Consider the following 20,128-nt stretch of genomic DNA (forward strand, 5'->3'; position numbering starts at 1 on the left):
ACAAACATTGTTGTAAGGGTTCCTTTTTATTCAGCTCTATACTGTAAGCTTGTGTTAATGATAAATGGTGAGTATATTGTATTAGGATAATCAATTAGGCCTGTGAATGCTACAGAGTGGACTTATAATGCTAAAAATCAAGGTTTGATACCCGTGGTGGGCACAGCATAGATAGCCTATGGTACAGCTTTGTGCTTAACTACAAACAAACAAAACCAGAGTGGATAGGATGGTGAAAACTTTCCACAAAAAATCTTAATCGTATTTTGCAATTTAAGCCTAATCAGTATGCTGTTGGAAACAATGATAATACCCGTGTGTACGCATACAGGTTTATACGAGTATCAGCCATTTCATTTTTATCAACTGACTGATTAATCACTTTTAATCTTTAAATATGAGAACAATAGAATGTGGAAACAATGATTTCTACTGTATATTTGTATTTTACATGTACTAGCCAACTGTAATTTCACACAGCTGAGACATTTATCAAGATGAGCCGGATAGCTACTATATAGATAGTTGTTTATCTTGTATGTATACAGCTTACTATTAAACTATCAGTAGTAGCCTTTAAGAAACTTTAAGTAATTCCTTAAATACACTATAAATGTTTAAGCAGTTGGTTTCATGTCCATTAATTAAAATGTTAGTATCAGGTGCACAATGGTCCCTTTTTTTTTTGGGTGGTGGATCAGGATATTACCTAACGAATTACCCACACCTCACTCAGGTTTGCTTAAGTCACACTCGAGAGGAGTTGAGTTGGTATTACTTATGGCCTTGAAATACATGTTAGATTATATTGTATGAATTTAGACTAATGAGCTGTATTAATACGTCTAATTTTTACCATTTGGGACTGGCTAATTGGAAGAGCTCTGAGTACTCTATATTAACTTCTGGATAACATTTCTTAGAAAACAAGCTGTCAGTTATTCTGTAGTTTGTATGTTTTTAAATTTCGCATAAAGCTACACTAGAGCTATCTGTCCCTAATTTAGTAGTGAAACACTATAGGGAAGGCAGCTAGTCATACCACCTACCCCTAACTCTTGGGCTACTCTTTTACCAACGAATAGTGAGATTGACCATCACATTATAACACCCCCACGGTTGAAAGGGCGAGCATGTTTGGTGGGACAGGGATTCGAACCCGCAACCCTCAGATTGCGAGTGAAGTGTCCTAAACACATGGCCATGCCGGGCCTATTCTGTACTTATAAAACCATATTAATGATAAAAAAAATTAAGCAATTTTATTTTTATATCAAAACGGGCTATTTGTCTTTCCAAGCTATTCTGGGAAGTACTTAATGAATTGGTGAACAACTATTAAAATTAGTACACAACAATATTCATTCATAATATACGATACATTTATTCTTCAAGTTTTTGATGTACATGATTTGAAAAACAGAAGAAAGCAATAAGCAGATAAATAAAATATCACTGTATAAGTGTTAATGAAAAAAATCATGCCAATATTTCTTGGGCTGGGTAAGATAAATAAACTAAACTTGACACAACTTAAAAACTCGAAAAGACTTTTTAACTTTGAAAAGGGTAAAAATAGAATAAATTTAAACAAAAATCATTCAATCTGCCTGAAACTCCAATGCTTTAGAAATATGTAAAAAAAAAAAAAATTGTTGAATTTTGCAGCGCAAAGTTACTCAAGGGCTATTTGTGCTCAACGGTCGCTAATTTTGAATTAATAATTAATAGACTAGAGAGAAGGCAGTTAGTCAACACCACCTACTGCCAACTCTTCAGTTATTCTTTACGAATGAGTAGTGGGATTGATCGCTACAGTATAATATCCCATGACTGAAAGGTCAAACATGTTTGGGGATTGGTTTCTGTCCAGCGAGTCAAGCACCCTAATAATGTTGTTGTTGTTTGTAGTTATGCACAAAGCTACACAAAGGGCTATCTGTGCTCTGTCCACCATGGGTATCGAAACCCGGTTTCTAGCAGTATAAGTCCACAGACATATCACTGTGCCACTTGGGGGCTCACCCTGACAAAACAGGCCAAAAAAATTATTCTTACAACAGCAACTTGTGTATAAAAAGTGAAAAATATGCCAGGGGAGGCAAAACAGTAATTCAGTTTTTTTTAATGTTTACTGTGGAATTTGATCTGACTTACTCATTATAAAATACATCAACTACTAATCATGACTGTTGAATTCTAGTTATATTGTATCTGTATTTTGTTTAACAAGATTATTTTTACATTAACATTATTTGAAATTAGGGTTAATCTACCATAAGCTAAGATTTACTGGCAACCTATCAATGCCTTAGTGAATAATAATAGTGATTAATAGTTCTAGCAACTGTAAAATTGCTTTGGTGTCTTTCTTCATAAGGAATTACATTTTTCACAATGCTAACAGAGAAAAATATTTGTATGTGTATAATCCGAGTTAAACAATACAACCATCACAACATACATGAATTATTTAATTTGTGCTCTCATAACATATATATATATATATATACATGTCAGTGGCACTTGATAATAAGTAGGGAATAAAAAATAAGTTACATATATGGTGGATTTATTTAAAAACTTTCCTTCAAGTGCAGAACTTGCATACAGGGTGAAGCAAAAGTCACACACCACCTTGATGTTTTGTTTTTTAACTTATGCCTTTACTGTGATTTTTCTAAGTTATAGTTATGTATTCTAACTGTCTCTTTTTTCATTGTTACAGTAAATGGTCAGGATATCATTAATTTTCAAGAATGTGTGAAAGTGATTCTGTTGTGATATTGTTTCATAATGTTAATGGTGCACGGTTAATTGGTCAGGATATCATTAACTTTCAAGAACGTGTGAAAGTGATTCTGTTGTGATATTGTTTCATAATGTTAATGGTGCACGGATAATTAGTCAGGATATCATTAACTTTCAAGAATAATTAACCGTGCACCATTAACATTATGAAACAATATCACAACAGAATCACTTTCACACGGAGAAAGACTTAGAAAAATCACAATCAGGTGCAACTTTTATATCGTTCTTTACACTAGATTACCTACAACACTATTTCCGAGAGTCATAAAAGATAACTATATCGTCTACCGCTGCTACAGACAGTGTGACTTTCATAAATAGTAAGATGGTATTATGTGTGATCTACTTTAGGAAATTTACAAATCTTTGAAACTAGAACATTGATCAAAACAATACACATAGTTATTGGTCTGCATTTTTGTAATAATAAAAATGCAAGCACGTTTTCAATATTCAAACAAATACAGCAAGAAAAAGATAATTTTTCTTAAACCATACTGCACACACACACACAAAGGAATTTACAGGTTTATAAATTAAATTGTGTGTTATCATTATTTATCGTCTTTGGTGGATAATAATAAGTTTCACCTGAGATTTAGTCACTATCACCAATTATAATTTAGGCTAATTTACAAACATTTTTCTCAAGTTGTTTCAGAGTGTCCTATATATTTGTGATGTAAGCATTTTCTACAATTAAAATATATTAAAGCTGTGCATAACTGAACAAGAGAAAACTTTGAAATTTTTAAAATATTTTATATAAACTGCTTCTTCCCAAACTTGTGATATAAAACACATTAATGAGCAAAACCTCACAAACAAATTTTCTGACACTTCTGTACAGTCAGTCATATGGGGAACAGTAATTTTTAAACAGCTTACGAGCTTGACAAAGATGACTGAAATACATCACACATAGTACATGGCAGTGTCTTATAAAATCCCTTTCTATAGCTCTTCTGTGTTCACATTGCTACATTCCTTGGTCCTTCGGCTTAATATATCAAACATCTCAAGTCCTCAGGTTTTCAGTTAAAAGAAACCTTTAAGTTTTATTTTTACAAATGTTCAATGTCATGATACACAATACATTTGGAAAGGATAACGTTCCTTAATTCTAGCGATGAGTCCTTCTTGTTAAAAACTTGCTTGTACACGAGGGCTTCAGAATTTAACTTTACCTGGCTGATAATTCAATCAGTACAATTATTCTTCTCTAAAGGTGAACACCCATGAGGAAAATATGCTTGTTTCCAACCTTCAGCATTCAAAATCAGATGCAGTTATCGCATTCAAGTCTTTCATTAGACCTTCTAAGTTAGTCATCTCCTGGTTGAGGTCCTCTGTGCTGCATGATGACTGGAACGATGAAATAAGAGTTATTACACGTTAAGTTATATGTAATAAAATTGAGAGAAAATATGGTTATAATACCTTTCTAGCAATAAAAGTTATTCACAAAGTGCTCGCAGCCCTTATTCAGGAAGTACAAAGAATTATAGCCTATTTGGTGTTTGAAGAAACTATAAATATCCAGATTATTTTTGTTGTTGTTATTTTTGAATTGCAATTCTAAATAATCTTGCAAATTTAAAACACTGATTCATTTTCCTTAGTTTTCAGGGAAGCAACAGTTTTTATTTTAAATTTCTCATATCAATCTGGATTTAGGAAAACCATGCCAAATTAGTGAATGGGGATAATGAGTTAAAAACTGATATGCAACAGATATGGGAAATTTAAAAAAATTAATTGTTTTTAATTCAAGATAAATATGTTCCAAAAAAAGAGGAAAAGGATAAAAAGATCAAAATTAGTTAGCTACTTAAGTACATAAACGAGAAAATCAGGGATAAGTTCCACAAGTCTGAAAAGTTAAAATTAAAATAGGATGGAGCATTTTCAAAACTATTGAAAAGCTAATGATTTGGTTAGAAAAAAAGAAATTAGGAAATCAAAAGGGCTTATGAGAAACAGCTGGTTGATAATGTTAAAATTAATAGTAAGGACTTTTTAAAAGCAAACAAAATATTAAAATGGGAATTCGGATGCTGATAGCAAGGTTTTTATTGAAAACAATGAGATGGCTGAGCTTTTAAATGATGTCTTCTCAGGTTATACAAAAGACAATATTAGGGATATTTCTGACCCTGAGCACAAAAAAAAGTTAAAACACAAAGAACACACAATATTTTACCCATGTTTTTTGAGAGCTCAACAGATAGTGGGCAGGTGCATGAAGATTGGAGAGCTTCTAATGTTATTTCTATTTCAAGATGGGATAATAAAAAGAACTGCCCTGGAAATTAATGGACAGTTAGACTTACTTATGTAGTAGGGAAAAATTGTGAGAATCTGATAAAATAAAATTTATCAAATCCTTTAATAAAATGTAATATCATAAAAGAAAGCCAACATGAATTCATTAAAGAAGAATCTTGCCTTATTAATCCGTTAACTTTTTTTTTGGAATACGTAATTTGTTATCTGGATGATGGAAATGGTGTGGACTTGGTGTACTTAGATTATCAAAAACAAGTTTTAACAAGGTGCTTATTATTAGCTAAGAAAATTAGTGGTAAGGATTGGGGAAAACTAATTAATTGGATTTATGGGTGGTTGGATAACAGAAAGTAAAAGGTTATTATTAACTTAGCCTAGTCAAACTAGACCCTCGTTATCAGTGGAATTTCTCAAGAGTCAGTGATTTATGCTTTTTTCTTATTTATGCTAATGATACTGATAGGGTTATAAGTTAGTAAATTTTGCTGATGACATTAAATTTGGGTATTTCTAGTTGTACTGAGGATTTTAAGGTACTCTGGAATGACTTGGATCAATTGACAAGTTGGGCAAGTATTTGACAAATAACACTTAATTATAGCAATGATAATGCATTTGAGTTATCATAATATGAAATTGATGCAGTGCTGTGTTGCTAGCAGTAAAGACAACAGAATTCTGGATATATTTATAGACATACTAACAGAGATCCACAAATCACTGTTGTCAAATTAGTATCTTTATTAAAACAGTACTTATTTAAATACAGGATTTCTAGAATGCACAACAATTCTAATTGCACATACCAAAATCTGTTAGTTCACTTGTCTTAGGCCTAACATTAGTTTAGCCTTTATTAAGTATGGGCTATATTCCATAAAGAGATAAATCAACACCGTAACTTGTGTATGTTTTTTGCTGTAGTCAAGTTAAATACAGGATTTCTAGAATGCACAACAATTCTAATTGCACATACCAAAATCTATTAGTTCACTTGTCTTAGGCCTAACATTAATTTAGCCTTTATTAAGTATAGGCTATATTCCATAAAGAGATAAATCAACGCTGTAGCTTGTGTATGTTTTTTGCTGTAGTTTAGTTATGGCTAAACTTTACCATACGTAATACTATCAATAGGTTTGCTGCTCTTACCATAACTTCATCTCCTCCTGCAGATTTTGAAGAGTGATCTGGTAGGTTTGCTGCAGTAGTAGTGTTACTAACTGTTGATGACTGAGAAAATGAGCTATCAATAACATTAGGTGTACTTGTACTCCCGGAAGATGCTGCCTTTCTGTAAGGACTGGCAATTCCCTGAGCTCTGACACCTACGAATCACAAATAAATAAATAATGACAATAATAATGACAATAAACTTTAAAAGCATTTAGCTGAACACAAAAATTATGTCTGTTGAAAGAAAAAGCAAAATAACTATTTGTTGAGGATTTAATTTAACCATAAAAAAAATTTGAGAATGTTTTGCACTGAATAATGAATGTGTAAAATCATGGTGTAATTTCTAGATAGTAAGAAAATTAAAAACTCAATTTTTGGTACTTTTGTATTTAGAAAACCCACAGTACTACATACTAGTTATTCTGAGTTTGACAATAGTACAACTGATGTGAAAACATTTACAGAACATTAAAATTATAAAACAAGACACACTAAAATTTACTAACAAAATGTCAATATAGCTGTAACACCTTATTTTTAATTTATGTCTGTGTGAAATCAAATAAGTTTGAAATATACATTTCAAATGGCACAATAAAGTGAAATAACACTAATAAAGAAAAAAATTATGAAGTCTTTCAAGTAAACATCTTTTTCGTAACTTATTTTTAGCAGTTTTACTTTAATTTGAAATGATATAGTCATTTTAATGTAGCTGTGAGAATGGACTGTTGAGGGTTTTACAGCTTATTCAATAGAAGAAAATTATGCACAAGTTCGTCTTAAATGTTCTGTATAATGCTATCATTATTCCTACCAATGCAATTACTACATCTCCTCTCATCATTTTGGGCTTTAATATTAACCATTACTCAATACCTTTTAATCAGTTAATATATTTACACCGACTCAAAATATTTCAAAAAACGTTACCTATATGTTTTGGCTGTGGCACTGTAGGAACACTTTGTGGTGGGGGAGCAGGTACACTAAAGCTCTTAAGTGGGTGTTCTATGGGACGTTTACTCAAGGCAGTGTTTCCGCTCATGTTGGAGTGATGTGGGTTGGTATATGTCGCGTGCTGCCCAGTGCCTGTAACAAAAGGTGTACCCGATACCAAGGGTGGAGTAGAAGGAATTCGTTCATACAGAACAGAGGACATCTGTCCAGATGGTGAAACCAATTCTGGTGAACCTTATTGCAAAGAAAGAACACTATTATAAATTTTAAAAACAATTACGGTAAATCAAACTAGTGTTAAGTGGTGTCAGTAAAAACAATACCTTTAATTTGAAATGTTCTGTACAAAAATACATATTTCTGTGAGCTAAAAACAAGTTGCCCTTAATTTTATTCACAGTATTATTACTACTAAAGCTCTGTGATTTTGTTTGCCAATAAAACATAAGAGTATATGTTTAGATTTACTCCAATTTTTAAGCTCAATGTCTGTCAATTGTTAAGTATGAGCACAATTTAACAAGGCTAAAAAACAAAACAAAACAGAAATAGTTACAAAGCTATGAAGCAGTTTGGGATAATAACTCCCATACCTGAGAGAGAAGGATTAACATTGGCTCGGGCGATATTATACTGGGTTCGTGGATACACAGGGCGAGTCATGCTTGACATTCCAGAATCATAGTGCTGGTTAATATTACCATTAGGTATAGGTGACACTGTAGCAGTTGCTGTTTTATTAGTATACAAAAAAATAAAATTAATATTGTAATTACATTTCAAAATGAAAATGAATTACTATTTTTTTTTGCATCATTACATATGCTTATAGAGAGACAAGGTTTGTAAATGTCTAACAAAAATCAGCATCAATTACATCATGCGAGCTGTTTGGCATAATTTTGATAATAAATTGGTGGGGGGGGGAAACAAGCTATACGCTGTTTTCCCATTGATTTCAATTACTGATGGATCAGAATCACGATTCAATCATGGGGTATATAGCAGAATATCTATAATTCATTCATAACCATTGAGGAACAAAGAGTTTTGAAAACAGCATATACACATTTTTTTGGAAAGGATGAAGTAACAATTGAAATAACAGATGCCTCTTGATAATATTAAATAATTTTACAAGTCAAAGCATCACATTTCTGAGACTGTACATAAGAAAATATCAAATTTCTGACATTACCTATTCCACTATCTTTTCTAAGTAGAAAACTTCACATTTCTTACACTACTTAATCCATAGTCCTAAATATAAAATATTACATTTCTTGAACTACCTAATCTACTGTCTTTTCTAAATAGAAAATACAACATTTTTAATACATCTAGTCTTTTCTAAATATAAAATATCATATTTTTGACACTACCTATTTCACAGTCTTTTCTAAATAGAAAATATTACATTTCTTGAACTACCTAATCTACTGTCTTTTCTAAATAGAAAATACAACATTTTTAATACATCTAGTCTTTTCTAAATATAAAATATCATATTTTTGACACTACCTATTTCAGTCTTTTTTTATGTAAGAAACATCACATTTCATACACTGTTTAATCCATAATCTTTTCTCGATAGAAAATATTGTACTTCTGACACTACCTAATCCACATTTTTTTTATGAACATAAACTATCAAATTTCTGATACTACCTAATCCACTGTTTTTTCTCTGTAGAAAATACTACATTTCTGACACTAATTACCTCACTGTTTTTTATAAATGGGTAACTACTTGACTTACACTATCATCCAGGTTCCTTACCTTAGTGTTTCTTCAGTTATTTGTACAGAAGCAGAAAATAGAAAGTGGCTGGAATAAAGTTCCATTTAACCACCATCTATAAACCTTTAAAAATGGTCGATTTTTGTATAAAATGTAATAAATGCTTCATTTAATTATAATGTATTATTATTTCATGTTTATTTTTTAGGCTTATGAAGAAAACGAAGTAGCTCAAGATTCATCCAAGAAATAGATTCTTGTTTGTAGTTTCTGTATTTAATTTTTTTTAGGGGCAATTAAGAGCAACGAGTACACTTCTTTGAAAAGTTTTAAAATTAAACATTCAAATACTTGGAAATACAATAATAATAGTTTTAGTTTAGTTTTTACAAGTAAGTTATTTAAAATGATGACTCATAAACATGACTTCCATGGTTTAACTATCACTGCTCTTTGTCTAACATTATGTCTCGAGAGAAGATTACCATCACATGCTGAGTAAATTTATTCTAGTTACTTCTCGAACATATTTTATCATATTTTAATGTTGTAAAAGTGAATACTAAAATTAGTGTTGTTTTTTTTTTCCACAAAAGAAGGAGAATCAGTATTACACTGAAATTATTACTTAAATACTTACATTCTCTTAGGGGAGACTGTTGAGAATCAACAGGAATCATTATAGGTTTGGCTCTTACAGTCCTCCGGGGAAGAGAGGAATTGTCATTGGCTTTGCTTTCATCCTGATGTGAAAGGTCTGATGTTTTGGTAAGGCAAAGAATGAAAAAAAAAAAGAAGGAAAAAGAAACCAAGTACAAAACTGCAATGAAATATAATGAAAAGAAAACATTTGGTATAAATTAACTAATCTCCTAAAAAATTCAGTCATTTTAATGGGAAAAAAATTGAAGAAAATCATGTAAAAATTAGTAATCAGTTAAAAAAATCACTTAAAAAAATAATAGAATCATCTTACAACAAATAAAAAAAAATATGTATAATAAAAGAAGAGTCCTTCCTGGTATCTTAATTTGTGAACTAGATTTTTTTTATTTAAAGATGATAAAAGGATGGTGTGTGTAATTTTTTCATTTTATAATTACATTCTTAACCCAAACATGGTTTATGTTTTGCTATTTATGTTTTATAATTATTTTAAGTTGTCTACTTCAGTATAAAACTGCACCTAATCCCAGTGACTAGTAACTTGTCTTCAAAGAAAATAGTTCACAAGAAAGAGAATTGTTTATTTCATATGTAGCTAACAGTTTCTTCTCTGTCTTGTTTCTATGTTAACCCTAGTTTTCTTTTACTGGAGAACCTGAGAGATAACATTTTGAAATACTAACAATTCAAGTACCTGTGTATAAAGGCCCTTTCTTTCTTTCCAGAGTGCTAATCATTGAATCATTGTTTAGTTCTTGCGAATTACGTGGAATAGGTGTAACCGTCATCGTTGTTTCAGCACTATGCTCTTTATCCAACGACTTTAGTTCCATCTGATCATGATGAATCCACAGATCTGGTGGTTTAAGATCCTTGTTCACTCCCATACCTTTTATTGCTGTTTTGGCACTATAAATAAATTAGTTTCCACTCTTCAGTCTTAAAAGAATTTAAGAAGGTCAAGATCAGATAAAGGGATACAAAACATAGAACCTACTGGCTAAAAAAAAAGGCATCCATTTTTAAAAGTAACTTTGATTTATGAACACTTGTTTTAAAAAATTCGTTTGTTTTAGTTATAGATTTTGAAACTTTTGTTTTTACTAGTTTTCTCTTTAATTATTATATCAATTGATATATATGTGACATTACTTTAAGAAATATGGTTCAGTTAGTTAGTTGGACCACACACTACATTAATTAATAAGTTAAAAGTGCTTTATTTGAAACAAATTAATCCTTTTAATGGAACCTACTGGCTTACATACAATGAACAATTCTCTGATAGCATCAAACAATAGAAGGTTTTGCTTTGTAACAACTTGATTTTAATCTACAACCGAGAAGACCTGCTATAACAAAGTATACAATGTTTATGAACAATTCTCAAATTTGAAAAAAACCTTTGTATATTTCATGTATTTTTACACTCGTTTGTGAATACAGCTTTAATATCCAATCATAAGAAGAAAAAGGGTCTATAGAAAGTGTGGAAAAACTTGCATGTATAGAATCTAATCACAGGCTAATAACCATATAGTCTTTTTTTTTTATCTCTGTACTTGTTTAGTTTCCATTAGTTTTGAATTTTGTAGTATTTGACAACTGAAATTTCAATTAGAAAAATGGTTTAAGTTACATAAATCTTGTTATACTTTCCCATTTGGTGTATGTCTTGTGTAAAAATTTCATCTGCTAATAAAAATATAAACTACCTATGTATCGTGATGTTGGTGCCGATTAGTAATGGAGTCTGGATGTTTCCTTCACAATTAATTAAACCAAATCATGAGATCAGAGAACGAAACATTTTGATAGATAAGAGCAGAGGTGATGTCTAGCATGTGTAAATATATACAGGTGGATATGTCTAACGTGTAAATATATGGGTACAGATGAGGTCTAACGTGTAAATATATGGGTACAGATGATGTCTGACATGTAAATATACGGGTAGAGATTATGTCTAACGTGTAAATATATGGGTACAGATGATGTCTAATGTGTAAGTATACAGGTGGAGATGATGTCTAACATATGTAAATATATGGATAGAGATGATGTCTGACATGTAAATATATGGGTAGAGATGATGTCTAGCACGTGTAAATATATGGGTAGAGATGATGTCTAGCATGTGTAAATATATGGGTAGAGATGATGTCTAGCATGTGTAATCATATGGGTAGAGATGATGTCTAGCATGTGTAAATATATGGGTAGTTATGATGTCTAGCATGTGTAAATATATGGGTAGTTATGATGTCTAGCACGTGTAAATATATGGGTAAAGATGATGTCTAGCATGTGTAAATATATGGGTAGAGATGATGTCTAGCATGTGTAAATATATGAATAGAGATGATAAAGAATTAAAGGTAAGAACCAATGCTTCTTCAAGTGGAATTTCATGACTGGATAGAAGAGGTAAAAGGAAAGTAGGGTTATCATTGCTGAATAAAGAAAAAACTTTGGAATTACATAGAAATCTCCATCTTATTTCTATTCCACATATTATGCAAGCAGTTATCAGTCACAGTCCTTGTCTGTATGAGTGAAAAAACTATGTCAGTCTTAAGTAAAAAGATCTGTTGACTCCCCAAATATAGAGGAGGTCCCCACTCATGTCTTATTCAAGTCTTTATAATAAGCTCTAATTAATGACATATTTCTAATTCTACCCATTACTATACTATTATGTAAATTATAAAAGTATGCTGGGGATTGTTTGTCTTTTTTAATGTTTCATTCTGAGAACTCAAATTGTTGAAATTCAGAACGACGCAGTCTATAGCCCATCAAAGGAGTAAGAAAGAAGTGATAAAAGTTCAGGAGATTCAAAAACTCACACATGGAGAGAAGATCAAGAAATTACTATATACCAGTAATTTCATTTATACCGTACAATCTCTATATTTTACTAAAACCAAATTTTGTTATTCTGACCAATAAATTTGCAGTCCTCAATCTAAACCAACTTCTAGAGACTTTAAGTGTAAAAAGATTGTCAAAATTACCTCTCGAAATATTAAATATTTTGTAGCCCAACTCAGAAAATGTTAACTCTAATAATCTTAGCTGAACTATTACATCTTAAGAGATATAGGAAAAACCTTTCGTGTATAGTTCACAGTTTTTGAGTTTTATCACCAGTTTTCAATCCATGTCACCATCTTCTGATTGAGTTAACAGGATGTCTTCACCTTTTGATTGGTCCAATAAGATATAACTTTCAATAAATAACCCTTTCAAAAGCTGACATGATGGACACATGAAGTAAACAAGCTCATAAAATTTATTAATTTTTGAATGAAGACTCAGAACAAAGAGTAAACTCACAAGTAAACATTTAGTATTATGTGTATGAATGGGAATCCTTTTTAATTCTAATATTTCCAACTCAGACATGTGTATCAGTTTATTCAAAATAAAAAAAATATTTTGCCCATTTTAGTGGCCTCACTGACTCATTTAAATGTACAATTGTAGTTCCTAATATTTTGCTATTGATCAAATTTAAATATTTTCTTATAAGTGAAACTATTGATTCCCAGGTTACCATATTGTTACTGAACATTCTACTGTTGTACTGTGATCAACATTTACAAAGAGATGAAAATGACAAAAACAAGGTGTTACTCCAACACGTTGAGGGGAACTTGTCTAACGCTTTTTTTCTAATTCTTACCATTAATGATCAGAACTGGAAGATAAAGACAGAAAGAAGAAGGACAAAGTAGGTTTGGTCAGGTCAGAATGAAAAAGAAAAAGGCTTAGGAGGTGAATTAAGTGTGACCAATGTAAAAAATGGATGAGAACCTAAAATGAGGAACTGAGTGTTAATGTAACTATTATTTTTTTCAACCCTTGAATTATGCTTTAAAATTAATTAGGTCCTTAAGCCAAGTTTTATGAGACAAAAAAAAAAGTGGAGACACAATGGTAAATATGTCAAAGAGCATTATATTTCAAAGGTTTTTCGAAGTTAGTTGTGTGTGATTCTGAATATGACACAAATGTTTTTGTTTATATACATAGTTTTTTTTAAGTTATAAACACTCTTATCTGTTTTGGTAAGTTCCAGTTACCTGATGCATTTATTTTTATTTATACACTGCACTCTTTGCTACAAAATAAGAGTGGAAGGAGAATCATGAAGAAAGGTGTTTTGCATTATTACCTCAGTTGGTTAACTCATCCATCTCAACTCAAACTACTAGTCTTTATTATATTAAGAAGTAATTCTAGTGTGAAAATGTCTTTCTATAGAAAATTTCACTGTTTAGTCACAAAACAAAACAAGAGTCATTACTTACTCTGATTGGTCAAAACAGTTATGTTGACCATAGATATAATATTAATTTTCCTGGCAACACATCTAGGTCTAGAATCACATTTTATCAAATAAAGTCAATTATTATCATATCCTTGTCATTACTTTTGGTAATATATATGTCAATGGTGTCATTCTTTTGGCAATATTTTTTAATTGCGTCATTCTTTTGGTGATACATCTCAATGGTGTTATTCTTTTGGTAATATTTGTCAACTGTGTCATTCTTTTGGCAATATTTGTTTAATGTGTTATTCTTGTAGTGATACATGTGAATGGTGTTATTCTTTTGGTAATATTTGTCAATTGTGTCATTCTTTTGGCAATATTTGTTTAATGTGTTATTCTTTTAGTGATACATGTGAATGGTGGTGTTCTTTTGGTGATATATGTCAATTGTGTCATTCTTTTGGAAATATTTGTTTAATGTGTTATTCTTTTGGCAATACATGTCAAAGTTGTCATTCTTTTGGTAATAAATGTCAATGGTGTGAATTGTTTAACAATATATGTCAATGGTGTGAATTGTTTGACAATATATGTCAATGGTGTGAATTGTTTAACAATATATGTCAATGGTGTGAATTGTTTAACAATATATGTCAATGGTGTGAATTGTTTAACAATATATGTCAATGGTGTGAATTGTTTGACAATATATGTCAATGGTGTAAATTGTTTAACAATAAATGTCAATGGTGTGAATTGTTTAACAATATATGTCAATGGTGTGAATTGTTTAACAATATATGTCAATGGTATGTGAAATTGAGAGAAAGGTAATGTTGAGTCAACATTTAAATGGTTCAACCCTGAAAACTAAAGTACAAAATATAAATAGAGTTAGAGTGAGGTCCCATTTATCTGACACTACTGGTCAATTGATCACCTACAACTTCAGTTTGGATAATGATTGTAAATGTAAATATAAAAAATTGCATTATTTTATTTATTTACATGTTCCGGTAATATTGTATGAAATAAAAGAATACAGGTTGACCCATGTCACAATATATAAACAGCTTTAAATATAAGGTTACTACTTTTATTTAGATTTTCAGTTTAACAGCTGTACATACAGTATATTTTTTTTTACAAACTTATAAATGTACACTTTAGGCTTAGGAGAAAAAAAAAATGACCATGTAGATAATACAGTCATTTTGGTGGTTTATTTTGATTATATATATTCACCCATATTGTTTCGTTATAATATTAGGTCTCTATACATAAATTGAATGCAAAAATCCAATTCACAGATTAATCAAGTTTAAAAAAAAATACTGCATGAATCTAATGAGCTCACACGTAGCTTGAAACAAAAAACACAACAACATACCTTTTATTTCGAAGAGGTGTGAGATAGCCATGGCGACGGCGACAAACAAAGACGCTTACAATAGTTATAACAAGCAAGGTTATACTTGATACACATGCAATAATAATATATAACATGCTGTTTGTAAGTCTATTTCCATCTGAAACAAAAAATTATGAAGAATTACATTTACTGTAATACTTTTCTTTTAGAATTCATATACTAGAAATTAAAACTGAATTCCATTTTTATTTTTTATTTATGAACACGACTAAGATTTTTAATTTACTAAAAAGATTTTCGTAATATTAACCCATTGACTGCTGATTCACTACAGTCCACCTCCAGCAGTTGAATGCAAGTGTGCCATATACAGTGTATGTCTTGCAAAACGTTCGTGCCCATTTATAGTAACTGCAGTCAGTGGATTAACAATGAATCTTTGAATCAACTCCTTTGTAAGCTTTCAGACTGTGCACTATTTTATGAGGAATCCAATGGTGTTAATCAACCCGAAAAAAACAAACAAACAAAAAAAAAACTGGAGAAGATGAGACTTTCTTCTTTGGTAGATGGCAAAATTGTCGCTTGCCTGACTGAGGTCATGGTGTTATTATAATAGAATACCTGTATAGATTCTTGTGAAGCCAGTAATCATTTGGAACTGTAAGGACAACTAGCATATTTTCAGTCAAGGCTGCAGATATATCAAAGAACAGATATCGTAAACATCAGACTCAAAGCAGATTTACACGTGTCATGTAGTGAAGTAATTGATGTCCTACCAGTGCAGCAGTGATAATAAGATAACAGTTGCACAGAAAACAAGCCATAAAAAGAGGTCAGAGAAGAATTTCTGTTGGTACTCATAAAAATGCCAAATGCCCAAAGATAAGCATGTCTACCTACAAACTAGGTACATCCACAGAATTGTCGAAATATATCTGGACAGCCATAGAAAGCAGAGAGCGTGGTTAATTTTGAGGAGATAGAAAACTACTATGACCACTATATCCATAAAAAAAAAGCCATAGCAAATAACTATTTAGTTCAAGCCCTATGGATTCCTATATTTTATTCCATCTTTTCTGGATTTACAGATCTTGTGTGAGCCTTAATTTGTTATCAAATCAGAGATTCATTGATAATTCTTAAATAATGCTCTGTTCAAAACAAAAATGACAATTGAAAGAAGGCTTCATAAAGCTTAATAATATAAATGAATCAGAGGTTTACTAAGTTTCTCAACTACCAATATTAACATATTTTATAAACCTAAAGTAAGTCTTTATGAAATCATATTGTGCTTGGCAACAATTTTCATTTTGTTTTCACAAGTCATGAGAAAAATTTGAAATTTTTATGGCCATTAATAAATCTCTATAAGACGACATTCATAATTATTATATATATTTTTTATAAGAAATGAAAAATTATAAATTATTGAATTAATTCCACATTTAATAATAAAATTTTTTGCTCAACTTACTGCTTCATTGAATTTCTTGCAAAGCTACTCAAGGGCTATCCAAACTAGCTGAAGTGATAGACTAGAGGGAAGGCAGCTATTCAGCACTACCCACTGTCAACTCGTGGGTTACTCTAATCAAATAGTGGGACTTGACTGTTACTCTTATAATGCACCCATGGCCTCAAAGTGCAGATTACAATTTTTTATTTTGGCAGTATCAGGCTGCAACCCACATAACCTCTGATTCACAGTCTGGCATGTTAACCACCAGGCCATGTTCCCCCTTTGTTCAACTTAAACATTCCTTGTTATAAGAAAACAATTAAATAAATGAAATAAAAAAAAAGATGAATAATACCAATGCAAATCATCTCCAATAAACATTTTCAACAGTAAAGAACAAGTTTAACATAGTTTGTTACATAGCACCACAAGTAAAATGTGTAGCAAAGTTTAGAGATAGTTTTAATGGATTACAAAGAAAACTTTACTACAAGTTTAACAAAGTGATAAACGTACAAAGTTTCAACCAGGTTTTATCATCAAGTACAAAGTAGCCACATCAAAACAATGTACATTTATTACTGTGGTGTTCTTTTGGTGATACATGTCAATGGTGGTGTTCTTTTGTTTGGTAATATATGTCAATGGTAGTGTTCTTTTGGTGATACATGTCAATTGTGGTGTTCTTTTGGTGATACATGTCAATGGTGGTGTTCTTTTGTATGGTAATATATGTCAATGGTGGTGTTCTTTTGTATGGTAATATATGTCAGTGGTGGTGTTCTTTTGTTTGGTGATACATGTCAATGGTGGTGTTCTGTAGTTTGGTAATATATGTCAATGGTGGTGTTCTTTTGGTGATACATGTCAATGGTGGTGTTCTTTGTTTGGTAATATATGTCAATGGTGGTGTTCTTTTAGTGATACATGTCAACGGTGGTGTTCTTTTGGTGATACATGTCAACGGTGGTGTTCTTTTGGTGATACATGTCAATGGTGTTGTTCGTTTGGTAATATATGTCAATGGTGGTGTTCTTTTGACAATATTTGGCAATTTTGTCATCCTTTTAGCAATATATGTCAATGGTGTCATTCTTTTGGTGAAATATGTCAATGGTGGTGTTCTTTTGGTGATACATGTCAGAGTTGTTATTCTTTTGGAAATAAATGTCAATCACTTGATAATATATGTCATGGTATGTTAAATTCACAGAAAGGGTACTGTTGAGCCTACATTCAAATTGTTCAACCCTGAAAAATAAAGTACAAAATATAAAGAGAGTTAAGAGTGAGGACTTAATAATTATCTGACATTTCTAGTCAACCAATCACCCACAACTTTAGTTTGGGCAAAGATTTTTTGTTACCCATTTTAAGCCATCTCTAAACTTTATTAGTCTGAAAGTGGGTTCATTGTTAACAAATTAGAATGTCTAGCAATATATTTCAAACAGACAGATCTATGTAGTTAAAGGTTAGGCTCATCAAGGCAGAAATCATGATAATAGACTGTAAAAAAGAAAACATTTGTGCTTTGGTAAGAGACCTTCTGCTGAACTGTTCTTACCATGTGAAGTTGCTCCAGCTGCCCTAGCCATGAAACCTGTTTCCATAACAAAATACAGAAGGTTAAAGACACCTAACAACTAAAAGAAAATGTACAAAATAACAACAACAACAAAATAGGTATATATATATATAAACTTGGGTTAACAAAAAAACTCATTAGTAAAAAATAACCATAAAAATCATCAAAAAATTAAAAATAAGTAAAAATTAACTAAACTGAAAGATAATTTTTGTTGTTGCTCATATTGTTATGTGCAAAGCTACATAATGGGTTATCATTATGCTGCCAAACACATGTATTGAAACTCAAATTTTAGCTTTGTAAGCCCCCAGATATACTGCTGAGCCATCAGTGATTGAGGGAGGGGGAGGTGTTTTTTTTGTAAATAAAGTACTTTGAAAGTATTTCTTGACTTAACACAAACATGCACATTACAAAATACAATGTAATGTACATGGAATGCTAACAGTGTTTAATGTAAACTAAGAACCCTAAAAAATAAGAAATACATCACAGTCAACATATGATGAAAAGAAATATCTACAACTGCATGAGAATGTGAATAACTTAAAAATATATCCAAGTAGTGAAAATATGAAATCAAACCTTAATTTTTCTAAAATGTCTAATGAAATATGATAAAAAATAAAAACAAAACGAAAAGAATTTCTATTACGGTGATATCCCTTATACTTAATGTCATTAACAAACAAAGGAATATGGATCAACTTGGGTACCAGGACTATATGAAAAAAGACCTGCAACAAGTCATACCCAAGTCATGGTAAACAAAGAATGTCATTTTGTAATAAGTGAGAATCCACAAACATAAAGGTCAACGGCAAAAGCCATCCACAAACTCCAGGCAATAATATGGAACATAATCAAGAAAGATCTCAGTCTTGAAATGAAGCCAACAGGGTATGGGTTCTTCATGATAAGGATTCCAGCCATACCTCCCATAAAATCGGTGGTATACCCCAAGCTTGCAGCTAGAAAATGAAACAGTATTCATAGTATTTCATATGAAGAGCTACTGATCAAGTTGCTCCAGGTAGTTTACAGATTTCTGTGAAACCACTGTCCTCATACTCTAGATGTATTGTTAAAATAATGCATGGAGGAGTAACTTGATTTGAATATGAAAGCCTTAGAATGGAAATTACACTGCAGGGCTATTTTCAAGATACGTGGCCATCAGATAGAGCATGATCAGACATGTTAAAATTTCTGTATCAACTGGTGAGGCTCCAAAATCCTTTAATGTACCTAATCTCTGCATTTTACAAATACAGTATTAGAAACAAAATAAAGTGCTCGTTTTTCTGGTATCATGCTAGATATAATTTTTGTGTTGTATTTCCACAAAATTAAAAATCATAAAATTGACAAAACTTGTAAGATTGTGTATCTAAGTTTTAAGCAGATAGCTATTGTTTTTAAAGGCTAAAATTATAGAGTGCATCCATGAAGTTTTTTTTTACAATGAATGATATGGGTTCCCCAAAGTATCTGAAAAATGACAATCATAAAAAAAACATTTGTTGTATAAGCAATAGGTGAGGTTGTTCTAATCACTACTTACTTCAAGGAGCATCTTACAGACAGCTTGTGGTAAACATATCATCACTTCTGTTTTCTTATTTCATTTACTCTTACTTGTTTTGCCATTCAGGTTCGAAAGTTCTAATTCCTTAGCTTAATTTTGAGTGAGATATACTTTACTTAATTTATTATATATATATATATATATATATATATATTTCAGCCCTTCCTATTTCATA

General features: G+C 31.0%; 1 protein-coding gene across 5 annotated transcripts in view; it reads right to left on the reverse strand.

The window, feature by feature from the left end:
• Positions 1-2,997: 2,997 nt before the first annotated feature.
• Positions 2,998-20,128, reverse strand: part of LOC106458940 (neogenin-like) — a 138,491-nt gene continuing 121,360 nt past the window's right edge. For 3 of the 5 annotated variants that reach the window (XM_022385320.1, XM_022385318.1, XM_022385322.1), the window contains exons 19-26: positions 18,342-18,377; positions 15,322-15,460; positions 10,344-10,558; positions 9,624-9,740; positions 7,836-7,973; positions 7,216-7,476; positions 6,256-6,431; positions 2,998-4,179 (exon numbers count right to left, since the gene is read on the reverse strand). In XM_022385320.1, coding sequence (XP_022241028.1) covers positions 4,081-4,179; positions 6,256-6,431; positions 7,216-7,476; positions 7,836-7,973; positions 9,624-9,740; positions 10,344-10,558; positions 15,322-15,460; positions 18,342-18,377 — 1,181 coding nt within the window. In that variant the 3' untranslated portion in view covers positions 2,998-4,080. The remainder of the gene's footprint in view (positions 4,180-6,255; positions 6,432-7,215; positions 7,477-7,835; positions 7,974-9,623; positions 9,741-10,343; positions 10,559-15,321; positions 15,461-18,341; positions 18,378-20,128) is intronic. The other 2 variants (XM_022385319.1, XM_022385321.1) reach the window with 2 other exon arrangements.

The sequence above is a fragment of the Limulus polyphemus genome, unplaced genomic scaffold, assembly GCF_000517525.1.
Source record: "Limulus polyphemus unplaced genomic scaffold, Limulus_polyphemus-2.1.2 Scaffold536, whole genome shotgun sequence".
Classification (NCBI taxonomy): domain Eukaryota; kingdom Metazoa; phylum Arthropoda; class Merostomata; order Xiphosura; family Limulidae; genus Limulus; species Limulus polyphemus.